General features: G+C 37.7%; 1 protein-coding gene across 4 annotated transcripts in view; it reads right to left on the bottom strand.

Moving 5' to 3' along the window:
- The window catches only part of PPP2R3A (protein phosphatase 2 regulatory subunit B''alpha), a 207,649-nt gene that overhangs the window by 154,223 nt on the left and 34,718 nt on the right, over nt 1-18,708 (bottom strand). For 2 of the 4 annotated variants that reach the window (XM_082459169.1, XM_082459168.1), the window contains one exon: nt 1,344-3,806. The exons of 1 other annotated variant lie outside the window; for it this stretch is intronic. In XM_082459169.1, the coding sequence (XP_082315295.1) occupies nt 1,344-3,338 (1,995 nt within the window). In that variant the 5' untranslated portion in view covers nt 3,339-3,806. Of the gene's footprint in view, nt 1-1,343; nt 3,807-8,620; nt 14,475-18,708 lie in introns of those variants that run through there. One more of the 4 variants, XM_082459170.1, reaches the window with a different exon arrangement.

The following is an 18,708-nucleotide window of genomic DNA, read 5'->3' as shown; positions in this document are numbered from 1 at the left end:
TTTGTTTTTCAAATTTACTACATTAAAGATATACAACATGGCATAAAATAATATGACAAAATACTTATGATCCATCACCAGATTATGAAATAGAACATTACTAATTTTACTGAGGCCCTGGGTGCCCTTCCTCAGTTCCATCTCTCTTCCTTCCTCTAGGGATTAATCATTGTTCTGAATATTGTATTTGGTGTATCCATGTATTTATTCATACTTTTTGGACAAATGTAAATATCTCTAAATAATTCATATCATTATTTTACAACTTGCTTTGTTGACTTGGCTTCATGTCTGAATTCATACATGTTGGCATGTATGGTATATTCATATGGTAGAGACAGTGCTCACCAAATATTCTATGTGCTCCCCTATGATTCTTAGACTTCAGGTTGGAATCACTGGATTGTGAGCAGATGGGAAGTGTGTCACGTGTGGGACAAGGCAGTTAAAAGCTCCATCCCTTTGTTCGCCTTCCTCAGTGAACTCACAGGCCACATATTCCAGATGGGGCAATGGGGCAGCTGTAGGAACATGGAGCATCCATCAGCCTGGGTCCCTGAGTGAGGTGGAGCAGAGCCTCTTAACAACTGCGCTGGACATGTAAAATGAACAAAAATAATCCTGTTGTGCTACGACACACACACATACCTACAAATGGGCAGATAACTCCCTTTCTGGGATTATTCAAAAACAGTGCTATCAGTGGCAGGGTAGATTCAAAGCCTTTTGAAAATACTTCTACCCTATGACTGTAGATGGATATTTATTCCCACTTGCATGATGAAGGAAATCTCACATCCTCTAGTCTTTACCTTCTTTGAAGACCTACTGCACTTACAAAACTTTCAGAGACATGCTTACATGTTCACATACTGTTTCTGGTACGTTAGCTTTGTTTCCCCAACTAGATTTTAAGTTCTACTCTGGCTTGCACTCTACACAGCATTCAGTAGTAAGTGGCCTACTGGTTGACTGAGGGTGAGAACTAATATTAAATGCCTACTTTGTGTAAGGCACCTTGCTTGTGCTTCACATATGTTACCTTGATCGTTATTATTTCCATTATATAGATGAGAATATTAAGGCTAAGTAACTTTCCTTTGGTCACAGAGCTACGAAGATGATAAAGGATGTGGGGAAGGCAACTAAAACTAGTCTGATTGACTCTAAAGACTTTGCTTTTTGGCTTTCTCCACTGAACTTAGTGAGACCATGCCTACTGCAGGGCAGGAGCTTTAGTAGAACATAAAATGAGTAATAAAAAAAGTTTTTGTTTATAAATTTTGCAAACATTAGAACATTTCTTTGGAGACATCTCAGAACTGAAGATTGTCGGGTCTTACCTTGATCACCTCTGGGGTCTGCTGAATCAAAACCACTGAGGTAGTGTCATTGGCTTTATCACCAACAGGACTTCTACAGACTGATAAACTGGCCTGCGAGGAAGTTGTCAAGGTTTCTTGTAGAATTTGCATCATCTCTTTTTCTTGTGATAGGCTCCCTCTGCCTGATTTGCATTCAACCAGTTCTTGAGCAAAATCTTCAATGCTTTCTAGAATTCGCAGTAAAAGGGCTCGATCCTCTTCCTCTATTTTGTGTCCGTTGGTTTCAATAATCCTTGTTAGGCAGGAAGGTGAGACTTTTTCCGTGGGTGAAGAGACTTTAGATTTAGGCTCAAGATCTACAGGGAGCTGACCAGTCAACTGACTATGACTATTTAGAGAGACAGAGCTTTTACCTTTGGCAAGTGGCTCTCTTAGAGTGGTCTCCATTTTCTGTGAGAAAGATTCCAAATCCATTAACAATTTATCTATCTCTTCCTGACTGTTAGGATTCATAAAATCTCTGTGGTTTCCCTCTTCAACTTTAGGAACTTTTGATTTAAGATCTTCCTCAGGTAGATTAACAACTGGTTTCTCAAATATCTTACCAGTTTCATTTTGCATTGAGGCAGGGCATTTTTTAAGATGAGTACCACGATCTGATAATTCTGCTCTATCTTCATCTACCTTTAACAACTCCTGACTGGGTCCATTTTCTGTCCTCTGTCCTTTATCTAATGCTTTCTTTCCATCTGACTCTTCCTCAATATAAAGGGTTTCCATTAGATTACCAGAAGAAACATTTTCTAAAGCGTTCATGGTTAATGACTGTGATTGAAGCTGAACATTTTTTAGAAGTCTGGGATCACTTATCTCTAAATTACACAAGGAATTTGTAGAGTTCTTTGGAATGGATTTTACAGTGTCTGTTTTCCTAGAACTGTGCTTGTCATCTTGCAATTCTATAGTTTGAAAGTGTCCAGAGTCAGAGGCTGAGAGCTGGACAACATCCTCATACTTAGGGGGCTGTTCAGTGCCAAATACTGGGGAGAAGGGAGTCAGTTGTAAACTAGGCATATTACTGACCAGTTCTGTTAAATCTATAGCCTCATTATTCCCAGACTGCATGAATTCAAATGGTAGCTTTTTGAGATAGGATGCTAACCTGGTCATCACATTCATATAGACAGTTTCAGAGCTAGAAATTGCATCATTACCATTTCCTTCATTGATGCTACTCCCTGACTTTTTCTTTATACATTGTTTTATGATGTCTGTGCATTTTTTCAAATCCTCAGAGCATTTTAGCAAGATATCTAAGCACATCTTTATGTCTGTTGCAGAAGAAAAATTATCTATTTTATGTTTTTCCAAAATCTGAGTAACCAGGTCTTCTTCAGAGAAGTTGTGAAGAAGCAATGAAGTCAGGTTCGTATCGAGTGAGTTTCTATGGGATAAAGATTTTTCCTCAACTGAGGAACTCCGGAGTAAACCAAAGGATGGGGAGTTCCCATCATGGTTATAATGGCCACAGAGCAAGTCAAAATCAACTGACCTCCTGTTAAATGAGTCAGACTTAACTTTCCTTCCCTTTCTGTAAGCTGCGTGGTTAGAGTTTTTGAGTTTTTCAAGGGAAAATTCTTTTATTTTCCCACTGGCAAAACTGATTGCTTCTCCTGCAATGTCCTTTAAGTTACAGGTGTTCTGAAATGTAGATCCTTTCCTGACCCTGGGTATGCCTGTGAGGGCCTGATGGGGATAGTCACCTTCAGCTGAGGAAAACCCATTTTCATGGGGTAGAAACAGAGAGTCCAGATCTGCATCTCTGAACTGAGACACAGGGATGTGTAAGAGGTCTGCACAAACACTATGATGGACCACAATGCAGTCAACTCCATGTGTGAAGGTGTGGCAGGTTCCAGTGCAATAATGTACAGCTTGCTCAAAACGCCGGTCTATCACCACACTGCTGTAGTGGTTCACAGTACTAACCACAAGTCTGTAAGTTGCTGCCATAATATCAAATCCACTTAGTGGTGGGGCGTGGAATTTTCTAGAACTTGTTTCAAGTAAATTCTCCTAAATGACACTCAGCTGAAAATATATTTGATGACAATGTTCAGTGGTTTCTTGTAAATATAATGACCTTTCCCACAAAGGGAAATCATCAAAATTTGAGGTTTGGTAACTGTCAGGATACAGTAGCCGTTGCACATGTGTGCTCTTATTAACAAGTCTAATAATTTAATAATTGTGTCTTCTAGTTTAATTTAGTAATATCATGATACTATAGGATTATTTTTAGGAATAAATTTTAAGAAGATTAAAGAATATTCTCTTTTAGTTCTTCAGCAGTTCTATGATGCAGACATTTATGGTCATAAATTTACTGTCATGAATCTCAGTTGGTAGTATAGAAGTATTGTGATAACTGAGTCCTCCAAAGGTTTAAATGATCCATTTTTCTGTGAATGACAGGAAAACCTATAATGAAAAAAGAAAATAATTAAAAGGGAATATGATCTCTAATACTGAGAGAACCTTTTATTTCCTCTCCCTTTGCATCCCATATGCAGTTAATCACCTCATTCTTTGCCACATCACGGACGGCTTATCTTTGATTCATGCCTTTGCTTCATACACTCCTTACTAACCTAGAGTAGTAATACCTCAACTCTGCCTTGTTACAACTGCCTCTCAATTGGTATTTCTTATCCTACCCTCCTTGCTATCTTACATGACACTGACTAGCTTGGATTTAGAGAGCTTTCTCACCTCTCATAGTTCAAGAATTCACATTACTGAACTCTATCATGCATCATGGCAGGCCTAGCTCCTCTGACTCATTTTCAACACTTTTAACATCTATTCGTCACCTATAGCCTTATTTTCTGCTACTGACCTGCATCAACATTTTGCTTCCATCAACCTAGTTTTCTTTTTTCCTTTTAATTTTTATTGGAGTATAGTTGCTTTACAATGTTGTGTTAGTTTCTACTGTACAGCAAGGTGAATCAGCTAAATGTATATATATATATATCCCCTCTTTTCTGGATTTCCTTCCTGTTTAGGTCACCACAGAGCACTGAGTAGACTTCCCTGAGCTATATAGTAGGTTCTCATTAGTTATCTATTTTATACATAGTATCAGTAGTGTATATATGTCAATCCCAATCTCCCAATTCATCCCACTCCCCTCCTTTCCCCCTTGGTATCTGTACATTGGTTCTCTATGTGTCTCTATTTCTGCTTTGCAAATAAGATCATCTATACCATTTTTCTAGATTCCACATACATGCGTTAATATACGATATTTGTTTTTCTCTAACTTACTTCACTCTGTATGACAGTCTCTAGGTCCATCCACGTCTCTACAAATGACCCAATTTTGTTCCTTTTTATGGCTGAGTAATATTCCATTATACACATGTACCACATCTTCTTTATCCATTCCTCTGCTGATGGACATTTAGGTTGCTTCCATGTCTTGGCTATTGTAAACAGTGCTGCAATAAACACTGGGGTGCATGTATCTTTTCGAATTATAGTTTTCTCTCGATATATGCCCAGGAGTGAGATTGCAGGATCATATGGTAGCTCTATTTTTAGTTTTTAAAGGAATCTCCATACTGTTATCCATAGTGGCTGTACCAATTTACATTCCCACCAACCGTGCAAGTGGGTTCCCTTTTCTCCACAACCTCTCCAGCATTTATTGTTTGTAGATTTTTTGATGATGGCCATTCTGACTGGTGTGAGGTGACACCTCATTGTAGTTTTGATTTGCATTTCTCTAATAATTAGTGATGTTGAGCATTTCATCTGTTTGTTGGCCATCTGTATGTCTTCTTCGGTGAAATGTCTATTTAGGTCTTGTGCCCATTTTGTGATTGGGTTGTGTTTTTTTGATATTGAGCTGTATGAGCTGTTTGTATATTTTGGAGATTAATCCTTTGTCAGTTGCTTCGTTTCCAAATATTTTCTCCCATTCTGAGGGTTGTTTTTCGTCTTGTTTATGGTTTCCTTTGTTGTGCAAAAGCTTTTAAGCTTAATTAGGTCCCATTTGTTTATTTTTGTTTTTATTTTTATTACTCTAGGAGGTGGGTCAAAAAAGATCTTGCTGCGATTTATGTCAAAGAGTGTTCTGCCTATGTTTTCCTCTAAGAGTTTTATAGTGTCCGGCCTTATGTTCAGGTCTTTGATCCATTTTGAGTTTATTAAAGACGGCCAACACACAGTGCTTGTTCTTGATTGTACAACTTCCTCTATAGTTGGAAATTATTACCCTACCATCATCTCTTTTCTTACTCTCTAAGAGAGAGAGACAAAAACAACCTTTATTACTGCTCTTGATCTCATCCTCTCAGACCCTGCTACATGCAGACCTCTCTCTCTCTTGTCATCAATGGATAGAATTTAACATTCTCTTGCTTTAAAAAAAAAAAAAGGCTTTTAAACCATGCTGTAAGTTGCTGTCCAAAAAGGTTCAATCAACTTCTGCCTAGTAGTTCTATCCATTATTGAAAGTGGGGCTACTGAAGTCTCCAAATATTATTGTTGAGTTTTCTATTGCTCCCTTAACTTGTTTTGCTTTCTGTATTTTGATATTCTGTTGTTAGATGCGTATATGTTTCTAATTGTTATATCTGCCAGTTGGAGGGACACAAACTATCATAAAATATGTATAACTTACTCACTGTGCTGTACAGCAGAGACTAACACAACACTGTAAATCAACTATACTCCAATAAAAAAATTAATTAAAAAAGGAAAAAAAAGAATAAAAGAAAAAAATTTTAAAAACAGAACAGAAAGGTTCAATCAATGTTCCTACTTAATCAATAAATACTGAGTGCCTACTATGTGCCAGGTACTTGTTAAGTGCTAGGGATACAGCAGTGAATAAAGTCCCTGTCCCTATTGAACTGAATCTAGCTGGAAAAAGAAAAACAACACATAAGTAAACATATAACTTAGATGGTGATATGTGCAATAGAGAAAAATGAAGTGGAGCAAGGGCTTAGAAAGGATGAGAGGGTGCTGTGTTACAAAGGGCAGTCAGGGAAGACCTCACTGACATCTGAACAGAGATCTGAAAGAAGAGAGGGAGCAGGTTGAGGAGGTATTTTGGGCTAAAACATCTCAGGCAGAATAACCATAAGTAAAAAGGCTCTGAGGTGTGAGTATGCTTGACTTACTACAAGAATGACAAGGAGGCTAACATGACCAGAGTATGGAAAGCAAGGGGGGCAGTGTGGGAGACGAGGTCAGAAAGGAAAGGTGGGACACTAAACCATGCAGGGTCTGTAGACTATTATGATGAATTTGGCTTTACTCTGAGTGAGCTGGGATACAACTGATGTCTACTGAGCATAGAAATGACATGATCAGACTGACTTTTTTTTTTTTTTTTTTTTAGTTAGTTATGTAACATCTTTATTGGAGCATAATTGCTTTACAACGTTGTGTTAGTTTCTGCTTTATAACAAAGGGAATCAGCTATATGTATACGTATATCCCCATACCCCGTCCCTCTTGCATCTCCCTCCCACACTCCCTATCCCACCCCTCTAGGTGGTCACAAAGCCTCGAGCTGATCTCCCTGTGCTAGGCAGCTGCTTCCCACTAGCTAATTATTTTACATTCGGTAGTGTATATATGTTGATGCCACTCTCTCACTTCGTCCCAGCTTACCCTTCCCCATACCTGTGTCAAGTCCATTCTCTACATCTGCGTCTTTATTCCTGTCCTGCCCCTAAGTTCATCAGAACCATTTTTTTTTTTTTAGATTCCATATGTATGTGTTAGCATACAGTATTTGTTTTTCTCTTTCTGACTTACTTCACTCTGTATGACAGACTCTAGGTCCATCCACCTCACTATAAATAACTCAATTTCATTTCTTTTTATGGCCGAGTAATATTCCATTGTATATATGTGCCACATCATCTTTACCCATTCATCTGTCGATGGACACTTAGGTTGCTTCCATGTCCTGGCTATCGTAAATAGTGTTGCAATGAACACCGTGGTACATGACTCTTTTTGAATTATGGTTTTCTCAGGGTATATGTCCAGTAGTGGGATTGCTGGCAGACTTACATTTTAAATTGGTAATTTTGGCTTCTGTGTTCAGAGGAGATTGCAGAGGAGCAAGATAAGAAGAAACAAGTCAGGGGCTATAGCAATAAATCAGGCAAGAAGGCTGGGGGCTTGAACCAGGAGAGGAACACTGGAGACATTTAAACGCTGTATATATTTCAAAGGTAGAGCTGATATGATTTGTTGAATGATAGAATGTGCAATACTACTGCACCAAGAAAGGTGCAGTAAGGCCACGATAGGAAGGAGATGATGACAGCAGAGAAGGAGAACATGAGTTTAACTGTACCATCAATTGCATCAGCATTTTAATGATAAAAACCTTTACCCATTTAATAATGAGAAACAGAACTTCATTGTTCTCATTTTTATTTCTTCAATCCTAGAAAATTCTGTTTATTTTCCTTATTTGTTATATTTCTTCTTTGGTAAATTTTCTATTCATATCCTTTGTTTATTTATGTATTAGAGACAGTGAAATCAGATACAATTTATACAATTAATTCAAGAAGAACCCCTTTTTTTGTTGAATTCTTATACTGTTTAGGATATATTTCCTGGCTCTTTAGATTCAATGATTATTACTCTGTTTTTATGCCAAGCCTACACTATCATAATTACTGTTGTCTTATTAAGTTTTACTACCTGGCTTTTTTCCCTCATATTTCTAATTATGATTCTTCTTTACGCTTCAAATATTCTTTGATGGTCTTCCAGATGAGTTTCTGCATTGTCAAGTTTTAAGAAAAATCCGATAGGAATTTGATTATAATTGCAATAAACTTATGAATTATTTTGAAGGAACACTGACATCATTATAATATTCAGACTTTGCTTCCACAAATATATAAATCTTAATTCCAATATTCCTTTCTTTTTCTTTCTTTGTGGCTTTCTTCAGGTGAGTCACCCCATTCTTTTTTTTCCTTCAGTGTCTCAACTTTGTTGCTATGTGAATGGATCTTGAGCTGTTGTTTCATCCTCTATTGCCTTGCCTTCAAATCCCAGATGGTGGCTCATATAAAACTATAAAGCGAAGTATCCTGCAGGGTGGATGGAGCTCAAGTATAAAGTTCCATAGTAAAGTCCCACAATAAAGTGAGCACCCATTAATTTTTAAGTGAAAATACAAAGGTGCCAAAGAGGAATAAGTGTTATGGGACAAAAGACTAGAACATGGCAATCGAAGGAATTACCTTTTCAAAAGATGTACATCCAGAAGACAGGGAAGAAACAGCACCAAACACGAAAAACTATGCACCTTTTCAGAAATCCAAGATTTTGAAAAAGCTTTTGGGTAAGGATAAAAGAGGAGGAAAATACAATGGATATTGTCAAGAAAGTATATTAGAATAACTGTATGAGAGCTTTTATTTTTTAATCTTTTTTTTTTTTGGCCGCACCGTGCAGCATGCGGGATCTTAGTTCCCTGACCAGGGACCAAACCCATGCCCCCCGCAGTGGAAGCACGGAGTCCTAACCACTGGACTGCCAGGGAAGACCCAGGACTATATCTTAATACAGGTGATAAAACTGGTCCAGAAGCAAAATGCAGAACTGTTAGAAAATTTAAATATCCAGATACCTATTAAAACCCATGTCAAATAAATTCCTAAATTGACATAAAATTTGAGGAACTAAAGAGAAGTATTTCTCTAGGTTTGAAAATAAGCAAAACAACAAGTTGATAAAGTAACATGACAGAAAATACAAGAAAGTATTCATGTGATATCAGAATCTGAAATAGTCAAGGAGGAGAGAACACTGGCCAGAGTCAGATGTATGCTTTTAGACCAGTGCTGTCTAATAAAACTTTCTGCATTGATGGAAACATTCCATATCTGCACTGATATGGCTGCCATTAGCGACATGGGACTGCTGAGTACTTAAAACGTGGCTGGTGTAACCAAAGCACTTAATTGTAACTTTAAAAATCTTAATTTTGAAATTGTTGTAGACTCACATAGAAGTTACAAAAATAATATAGAGAGTTCCTGTGTACCCTTCCCCCAGTTTCCTCAAATGGTAACATCCTATATCACCACAGCACAGTGACCAAAACCAGGAAATTGACTATTAACAGAGCTTATTTGGATATCATCAGTTTTACATGATTCACTTCTTCCTTTTCTTTCCTTCTTCCCTTCCTTTTATAGTAAGTACCACCACAATCAGGATACATAACTACCCCATCGTCCCTCAAAACCCCTCATACTACCCTTTTGTAGTCATACAGTCAACAGACCACTGATCCGTTCTCCATCATTATGATTTTGTCATTTCAAGAATGTTTTATGTGTGGCATCACACAGTGTGTAAGCTTTTGAGATTGGCTTCTCTCACTGAACACAATGATTTTGAGAGTCATTCACTTTACTGCATTTATCAACAGTTCATTCCTTTTTATTGCTGAGTTTATTGTATGGATATACCACAGCTTGTCTGCCCATTCACCTATTAAAGGATATTTATGTTGTTTGCAGTTTTGGTTATTACAAATAAAGCTGCTGTGAGTATTAGTGTGCAGGTTTTTGTGTGAACATGTTTTTCATTTCTCTATGGTAATTAACCACAGGTTATTTACAAGTCTGATTGTTGGGTTGAACGTTAAGTGTATTTTTATAAGAAACTGCCAAACTGTTTACCAGAGTGGCTATACCATTTTACAGTCCCACCAGTAATGTATGAGATATGGTTGATTCCACATCCTCTTCAACATTTATGATTGTCAGTATTTTCTATTTTAGCCTTTCTAATAGTGTGTAGTGTTATCTCATTGGGGCTTTAACCTACATCTACATGGCTAATGATGTTGAACATCTTTTCCTGTGCTTACTGACCAGCCCCGTATCTCCCTGGAGAAGCACTATTTAAATCTTTTGCCTATTCAAATTAATTTTGATTAATTTTAACTTAGAAAGCCACATATGGCTAGTGGCCATCATATTATTCAGTATAGTTCCAGATAATAGGAATGCAGCTTTCAGAAATTCTGAGACTTTAAAAGAAAATATGAAGCAAAAAAGAGAAGATATGGCAAAAATGAAGATTGATAGGTTTTAAAAATAAAATTTGATGAACTTCTCATAAGTAATCTTACTGAGAAAGAGAAGTGGTGGGAAGAAGAGTTAATGAACTAATTAAAAATTTAGGTCTTTAAGTTTTGAAGGAATATGAATAGCAGAGAGAGGGAACATATAACAAAGCTAAATCCCAAGGGGTGATACCAATTTCAATGAGAAGTTTACAGTCTAAAATGATTTGAGTTTTTTTTTTTAAAAGGCCAAAGAAATGAAGATTACTTCCCTGGTATTTGGTTCAGATCTGTGGGTGTCAAATTCTGCCTTTTTATTTAGACCACGATTCAACTGATGCCCAATTGTCTGGCTGGAATCCTAGACATGGAATCTAATCCAACTATTCTCAATCAGAGATACAGTCTAACTCAGAACCACGATGCTATCTTGTGTCACTATAGTAAAAGCCAGTCTGCATGGGTTTGAATCCCAACCCTGCCGCTTACAGCTGTGTGGCCTTACAGAAGTTGGTTAACTTTTGTCAGCCTGTTTCACCTGCAAAACAGAGATAATAATAGTACCCATCTCATGAGGATGAGGTTAATATGTCAAATGCTTAGAACAATGCCCAAGACACAGGAAATGCTCAATAACTGTTAGCTGTTACTGGTATAACTCACTCATCCAGCATTTTCTACTCTGAGCCAGGTGCTGGTGGGATGATACTGAATAATTCATGGTGATAGCCCTCAGCACACTCACTGTTTAATGAGGGCAACAAGGGAGGCAAGCACAACAGGGTATCAGGAGCACTAGGGTGGGGCTTCTGTTTCCCCTGTTTTGCACTCACAATTAATACAAGTTCTTCTCAGAAAAGTTAGAAAAACACTAATTACTCATATTACCATTTAGAAATAACCACTGTTAATATTTTTATGAATGAACATCCTGAAATTTTTCTTGTGAAAATATGTTTTACCAAAAAGTTATTTTCTTAGGAAATATTGCAAGGAGGAGAATGCTGAGTCAAAAGGGGTGTATGTGTATGCATATACTTTTTAATGGTTCTTAGATAAATAGATATATACATCCGTTTTCTGCCCTCCAGAAAAATGGCAAATTTATACTTCCAATGTCAGTGTAGGAGTGGACCCATCTCCCCACGTTCTCCTTGAGTGATACCACTCTTTAAATCTTTGCCAATTTGATAGGTGAATAAATGAACTACATTGTTTTAATCTGAGCCTGAACATCTTTTTATTTACCTAGTAGGCATTTTGTGTTGTTCATTCACAAAGCCTTTCTTCACGCCCTTTGTCCATTTTGAAAGAGAGTATTTAAATCAGATCTAAGAGTCAGGAAAGGTTTCCCCAAATAAGGGATGTATATACCTAGTTTTGAGGGATTAATGAGAATTAGTTAGACAAAAAGGAAAGGAAGAATACTCTAGGCAGAGGGAGACATACATGTGAAGGCTCAGAGGCCTAACATGGCACAGTGAGTTCAGAACTATGATAGTTCCAGCTGATTTCACTGGAGGGAGTGTACAGACATGCAAGAGGGGAGGAAACCAGAGAGCAGCAGGAACTGGACCACAGACTGTCTTGTGTGCTAACCTAAGCAGTCTGAACTTTATTTGGAAAACTATGTGAAGGGAAACAAGACATTTAGGCTGAGAAGTAACATGATGAGGTTTATGTTTGAGGAAGACCACTCTAGTAGCTGAGTGGAGGCATGGAAATCAATTAGAAGGCTTTAAGAATCCATGCAAGAAGTGGTGAGACCCTAAGCCAGGAAGATGGCAGTAATTAACAAAGAGAAGGGCACTGATTAGATAGTGAGAAAGAATTCACAGAAAAGGAGGAGGAGAGAGTAAGAGGGAGGAACCTTGGGTTTCTCGCTTGGGTATTGGGGGACTAATGTTGTCACTTCCAACACAGACTTTTTGTTTTTGTTTTATGGGAGGTGGCCATAGAAAAGATGAAGAGTTTTATTCTGAATGTGTTGTTTGAAGAGGTACCTGTGGAACATCCAAGTGGTGATGACTGCATGAAATGTGAATATAAAAACCTGCAGGTCAGCAGCAAGATCTGGGTTGGAGAGGCAGCCCTGAGAGGTCACTCAGGGTGAGTGCATAAAGTGAGAAGGGCTCTGGGCTGAGGATCACTGACATTTCTGGGTTAAAGAGAAGAACAGAATTCTTAGAGGGATCCTAAGAAGCAATTTCAAGGATGCTGAAGGAGAAACTTTCAAAACGGAGGTCACTAGTGTTGGATGCTGCTGAGAGGTCAAGGAAAAACAAAAATTACCCACTGGCTTTGCCAATGTGAAGGTCACTGGTAACCTTGGCAAGTGAGATTTCAAAAAAAAATCCCAAAGACTATGGCATAGTCCCAAAGACTATGTATGCACAAGAGTTATGTATAAGTAAAAATATCTGTCTAAAAGATATCTGTGAAAAGAACTCTTCTAAAAAGTAAAAAAGTTCTAAATGATAAGAAAGCATTTTATCATAGTTTTAATTTTTTCTTTCTTAATGGCACATGCAATGAGTGTTTTACAATCTTCAATTTGATGAAATATCGGTCTAAACATGTATATCAGGGGTAGAAAGCAGAAAGGGAAATTATAGAGTTGATACTGTGAATGTTTACGGGACTTCCCTGGTGGTCCAGTGGTAAGGAATCGCCTTCCAATGCAGGAGATGCGGGTTTGATCCCTGGTCAGGAACTAAGATCCCACGTGCCATGGGGCAACTAAGCCCACGCGCCACAACTACTGAGCCCACATGCCTCAACTAGAGAGCCCACGTGCTGCAAACTACAGAGCCCACGTGCTCTGGAGCCCACACGCCACAACTAGAGAGAGAAAACCCACACGCCGCGACTAGAGAGAAGCCCGTGCCGCAATGAAAGATCCTGCACGCCTCAACGAAGATCCCACATGCTGCAACTAAGACCCGATGCAGCCAAAAAAATAAAATAAAATAAATAAATATTGAATGTTTACATTTATTTCTCCTCTGGTCTTGCTGCACACTGCCCGCCCACCTCCCCCAAGGCTTTCATCTTCCTTGCTTCTTTCATCCCTGCAATGGGCCAGGGTCTGTTTTCCCAATTTCTGTCTAAGTGGTTCATATGCAATTTCAGAGTTCATTCAACACTTCCTATCACTTTCACTTTAATCACTGTATGATTACTCTAACAAGTACTTTCCAGTGACTCCTGGTATTCCTCCAGAGTAAACTTCCTGATGAAGTGGATTTCTTGTGAAATAAAGGTACAGAGGCAGCCAACAAGAAAAGTTAGGAGGGAGAACTGGATTTTGAAAGATAAAAGCCTTAGCAGGTGAAGAAGAGATTAAACTGGACCTTATAAGCAAAAAGGAATTCTACAAAGGTACAGAGATATGAAAAAACCTTGTGTGTTTGGAGACTTAGCAGGAGTTTGGTATTGCTGAAGTTGAAAATGTACAGTATGGATTTTACAGTTCTAAGGTTCTCCTCCAAACAGTAAGAACAAAAATAGGAGTGTAAACTCCATCTTCAAAGAACCTAAGTGACACCTGTAACCCCAAATCACTGTATATGAAGATAGAAAACAGCAGCAGAATGGTCAATGACTTAGCAGAATAGAGGAGGAAGGGATACTAATGGCAAACAAACCAATTCTCCCTGCACAACCCCCAAAGGCCCAGGTTAGGAGGTACCAAGTACCACAGAAAATGGGCTAGGGTAGAGGACTGAACACAGGGGGACTGTTTGAAAGTCTGCAAAGGAATAGTTAGAGTTCTCCCCACTACTCCACAAACTCAGAAAATCATCCCTCCTTCATCCTGCTAAGACAGAAATCTTATTTGCTGGTGAAAAAAACTGAACCAGAAAAGCACCAACCCCAGGGCCATCACACACAGAGAGGGTGGTAAAGGACTTAAAGTTGAGTAAAAGTCTACTTTCTGAGTAAGTCCACCAGCCCCCTTTCCCCTGCCCAAGTCCAGGTCACCAGAAACCAGGCTTATTACCTCCAGCTCTCAGCCCCCACTATGGATTAAAGAATCCTTTTCTGGAAGAAATCCCATCTATCCACATGATCACCTTACATGAAGCCCACTAAGTGACAAATGCTACTCTAAAACAGAGAGCTTCCTCTCAGCTCTTCAGAGCCTCACTTTTATTTTAAATCAGCTTTACTAATGTATAATTTACATACAGTAAAAATGTTCATATTGTGTAGTAACCACTGTGCTAAAAAAGAAAGAACATTTACATCACCCTAAAACTATTCCTGTGCCCTTTCCCAATCAATTCTCCTATGCTGCAATACCTGACAACTGCTGACTGAGTCCTATCACGACAGATTCATTTTGCCAGTTCTAGATCTTCACATGAATGTGATCACATGAGATGTATACTTTTTAGTCTGGCTTCTCTCACTTCAAACAATGGTTCTGAGATTCATCCATGTTATTGCATGCATCATTTGTATATACCTTTTTACTGTTTAGTAGATATTCTATTGATATATAATTAAATATACCCAAATTTGTCTTATCTATTCAGTTAATGGACATCTGGGTTGTTTCTAGTTTGAACTCTTATGAATTAAAACTGCTGTGAACCTTCAAGTAAAAGTCTTTTTGTGAATACGCGTTCATTTCTTTTGGGTAATTAACAATGGAAATACTGAGTCATGAGAAGTGTACTTTAATTTTATAAAAACCTGTAAAATAGTTTTCCAAAGTGGTTCTACCATTTTACGCTCTCATCAGCAACACCTGAGAGCTCTAGTGGCTCTACAACCTTTTGGATACTTGTCAGTTTCCTTAATTTTACCCATTTTATTTAGCAGGTGTGAAGTGGTATCCCACTGTGGTTTTAATTTGCATCTCCCTGACAACTAATGATATTGAGCATTTTTCATATGCTTATTATTAGCAATTCATATGTATCATTTTTTGTGAAGTTTCTATTCAAATCTTTTGGGTTGTCTTTGACTGAGTTCTAAAAGTTCATTTACATATTTTAGATGTAGATATTATCTCTTGGTCTGTGGCTTCCCTTTCCATTTTCTTAGCAGTAGCTTTTGGTTTTAATTCTAATTTTATTAATCCAATTAATCAAATTCTCTTTTATAGTTAATACATTTGTATCCTGTCTTAAGATCTCTGCCTATCTTAAGGACACAGATGTTTTCTCTTAAGGGTTTTTGTGGGTCTCAAGTTTTACGTTTAGGTCTACAATCTATTTTGAATTAATTTTTATGTATGGTATGAGCTGAGTTTGACCATCATCCAGCACCACTTGTTCAAAAGACTATCCTGTCCCCAATGAATTATGTTGGAGCCTTTGTTGAAAAGCAAATTACCATATATATGGATTTATTTCTGGATTCTCTATTCTTTTGTCTTTATAAACACCAATGCCATTCTGTCATAATTATTGTAGCTTTATAGTAAGCCTTAAAATAATAATGTAAATCCTCCATTTTTTTCTTTTTGTTTTAGCTATTCTAGGTCCTCTGCACTTCCATATCAATACTGGAACCAGTGTGCCAATTTTCACAAAGAAAACCTGCTGGGGTTTTGATTGGAATTTCATTGAATCTAAATCTCCATTTGGTAACAATGGAGACCTTAACAATATCAAGTCTCCAGTCATCACAATCCATGAACGTAGTGTATCTCTCCATTTATTTAGATGCTCTTTTATTTCTCTAAGCAATGTCTGTAGGCCTTTTATTAAATTTACTCCCAAGTATTTCATGTTTTTTGATGCTAATACAAATGGCACTGTTAGTTTAATTTCATTTTCCATTGTGTTTGTTGTTGGTATAGAGAAATACAGTTGACTTATGTGTATTGATCTTGTCACTTGCCATCTGGCTAAATTCACTTATAGTATTTGGGGGGTAAATTCCTTGAGGTTTTCTATATAGACAATCATATTGTCTGAGACTAGAGAGTTATTACTTTTTCCTTTCCAATATTTACTGCCTTACTGACTACTGCACTGGCTAGGATCTTCAGAACAATATTGAATAGAAGTGGTGAGTTTAGAAATCCTTGCCTTGTACCTGATCTTAGGGAAAAGTCTTTCACCATTAAATATGATGATAGTTGCAGGTTTTTTGGTAGATACCCTTTATCAGATTGAGAAAGTTCTCTTCTATTTCTAGTTTGTTCAGAGTTTTAAAAAAATCTCATAAGCTTTTTTTTTTAAAATATGTATCTTTGCTGGAGTATAACTGCTTTACAATGTTGTATTAGTTTCCGTTGTACAACAAAGTGAATCAACTATAAGTATACATATACCCCCATATCCCCTCCATCTTGAGCCTCCCTCCCATCCTCCCTATCCCACCCCTCTAGGTCACAAAGCATTGAGCTGATCTCCCTGTGCTATGCAGCAGCTGCCCACTAGCCATCCATTTTACATTTGGTAGTGTATATGTCAATGCTACTCCCTCACTTCATCCCAGCTTCCCCTCGCCCCGTGTCCTCAAGATCATTCTCTATGTCTGCGTCTTTATTCCTGCCCTGCCTGCCACTAGGTTCATCAGTACCGTTCTTTTAGATTCCATATATGTGCGTTAGCATATGGTATTTGTTTTTCTCTTTCTGACTTACTTCACTCCGTATGACAGACTCTAGGTCCATCCATGTCTCTACACATGACCCAATTTCATTCCTTTTTATGGCTGAGTAATATTCCATTGTATATATGTACCACATCTTCTTTACCCATTCCTCTGTTGATGGACATTTAGCTTCCTTCCATGTCCTGGCTATTGTAAATAGTGCTGCAGTGAACATTGGGGTGCATGTATCTTTTTGAATTATGGTTTTCTCTGGGTATATGCCCAGTAGTAGGATTGCTGGGTCATATGGTAGTTCTATTTTTGGTTTTTTAAGGAACCTCCATACTGTTCTCCATAGTGGCTGCATCAATTTACATTCCCACTAACAGTGCAAGTGGGTTCCCTTTTCTCCACAGCCTCTCCAGCATTTACTGTTCGTAGATTTTTTGATGATGGCCATTCTGACCAGTGTGAGGTGATACCTCACTGTGGTTTTGATTTGCATTTCTCTAATGATTAGTGATGTTGAGCATCCTTTCATGTGTTTGTTGGCAATCTGTATGTCTTCTTTGGAGAAATGTCTATTTAGGTCTTCCGCCCATTTTTGGGTTGGGTTGTTTGTTTTTTCGGTATTGAGCTGCATGAGCTGCTTGTGTATTTTGGAGAATAATCCTTTGTCAGTTGCTTCATTTGTAAATATTTTCTCCCATTCTGAGGTTGTCTTTTCATCTTGTTTATGGTTTCCTTTGCTGTGCAAGAGCTTTTAAGTTTCATTAGGTCCCATTTGTATATTTTTGATTTTCTTTCCATTACTCTAGGAGGTGGGTCAAAAAAGATCTTGCTGTGATTTAAGTCAAAGAGCGTTCTGCCTATGTTTTCTTCTAAGAGTTTTATAGTGTCTGGTCTTATATTTAGGTGTTTAATCCATTCATAAGGTGGTTTAATTCTGTTAAATATTTATTCTGCATCTGTTGATATGCTCACATAATTTTTACCCTTTATTTATTTTGTTAATGTGGTGGAATAGGGGTGAGAGAACTGAAATTCATATCAGGAAAGCAAGACATAAGGTTTAAAATTAATTAATGATGAAGTTGCAATAGATATGCATTTATAAATATGAAGGTAAATAATGGAAGAAATAGCTAAGAAAAATTGGCAGTGGTTGTCTCTGAGAAGCAGGCCTAGTTGGGAGGAGAAACTGATATTTTCAAAAGGTCTTTTAAGGATTGACACTTTAAATATGAGAATATGTAATATTTGATAACAAATTTTAAAAAATGGGTTCTAGGGATATGTAAAAACGAGGCTGCAGCTGATTATTGTGTGCTAAGGCTTGGGGGGCAAGGGTGTAGGGGATACAGACTCAGCTGCAGGCATGTGTTATTTTGGCGGGGCATCCAGGAGACATATTTCCCATTCAGATGAATATACTGAATTCCCATTCAGTAGAGATAGGAGTTGAAAATAAAGACTTGAGAGTAAGCACCAGATAAAGGTTTTAAAGCCACAAGAGTGGACAAGACTGAACTTGCATAGGTGAGAAAAGAGTCAAGGACAAAAATCTGAGGAAAAATAAAAATAAACAAATGGGATCTAATTAAACTTAAAAGCTTTTGCACAGCAAAGGAAACCAGAAACAAAACAAAAAGACAACCCTCAGAATGGGAGAAAATATTTGCAAATGAAGCA

The sequence above is a fragment of the Balaenoptera physalus genome (assembly GCF_965194825.1).
Source record: "Balaenoptera physalus genome assembly, chromosome: 4".
NCBI lineage: Eukaryota > Metazoa > Chordata > Mammalia > Artiodactyla > Balaenopteridae > Balaenoptera > Balaenoptera physalus.
The sequence above is the reverse complement of the archived record's forward strand: the minus strand, read 5'-3'. Positions and strand labels throughout refer to the sequence as shown.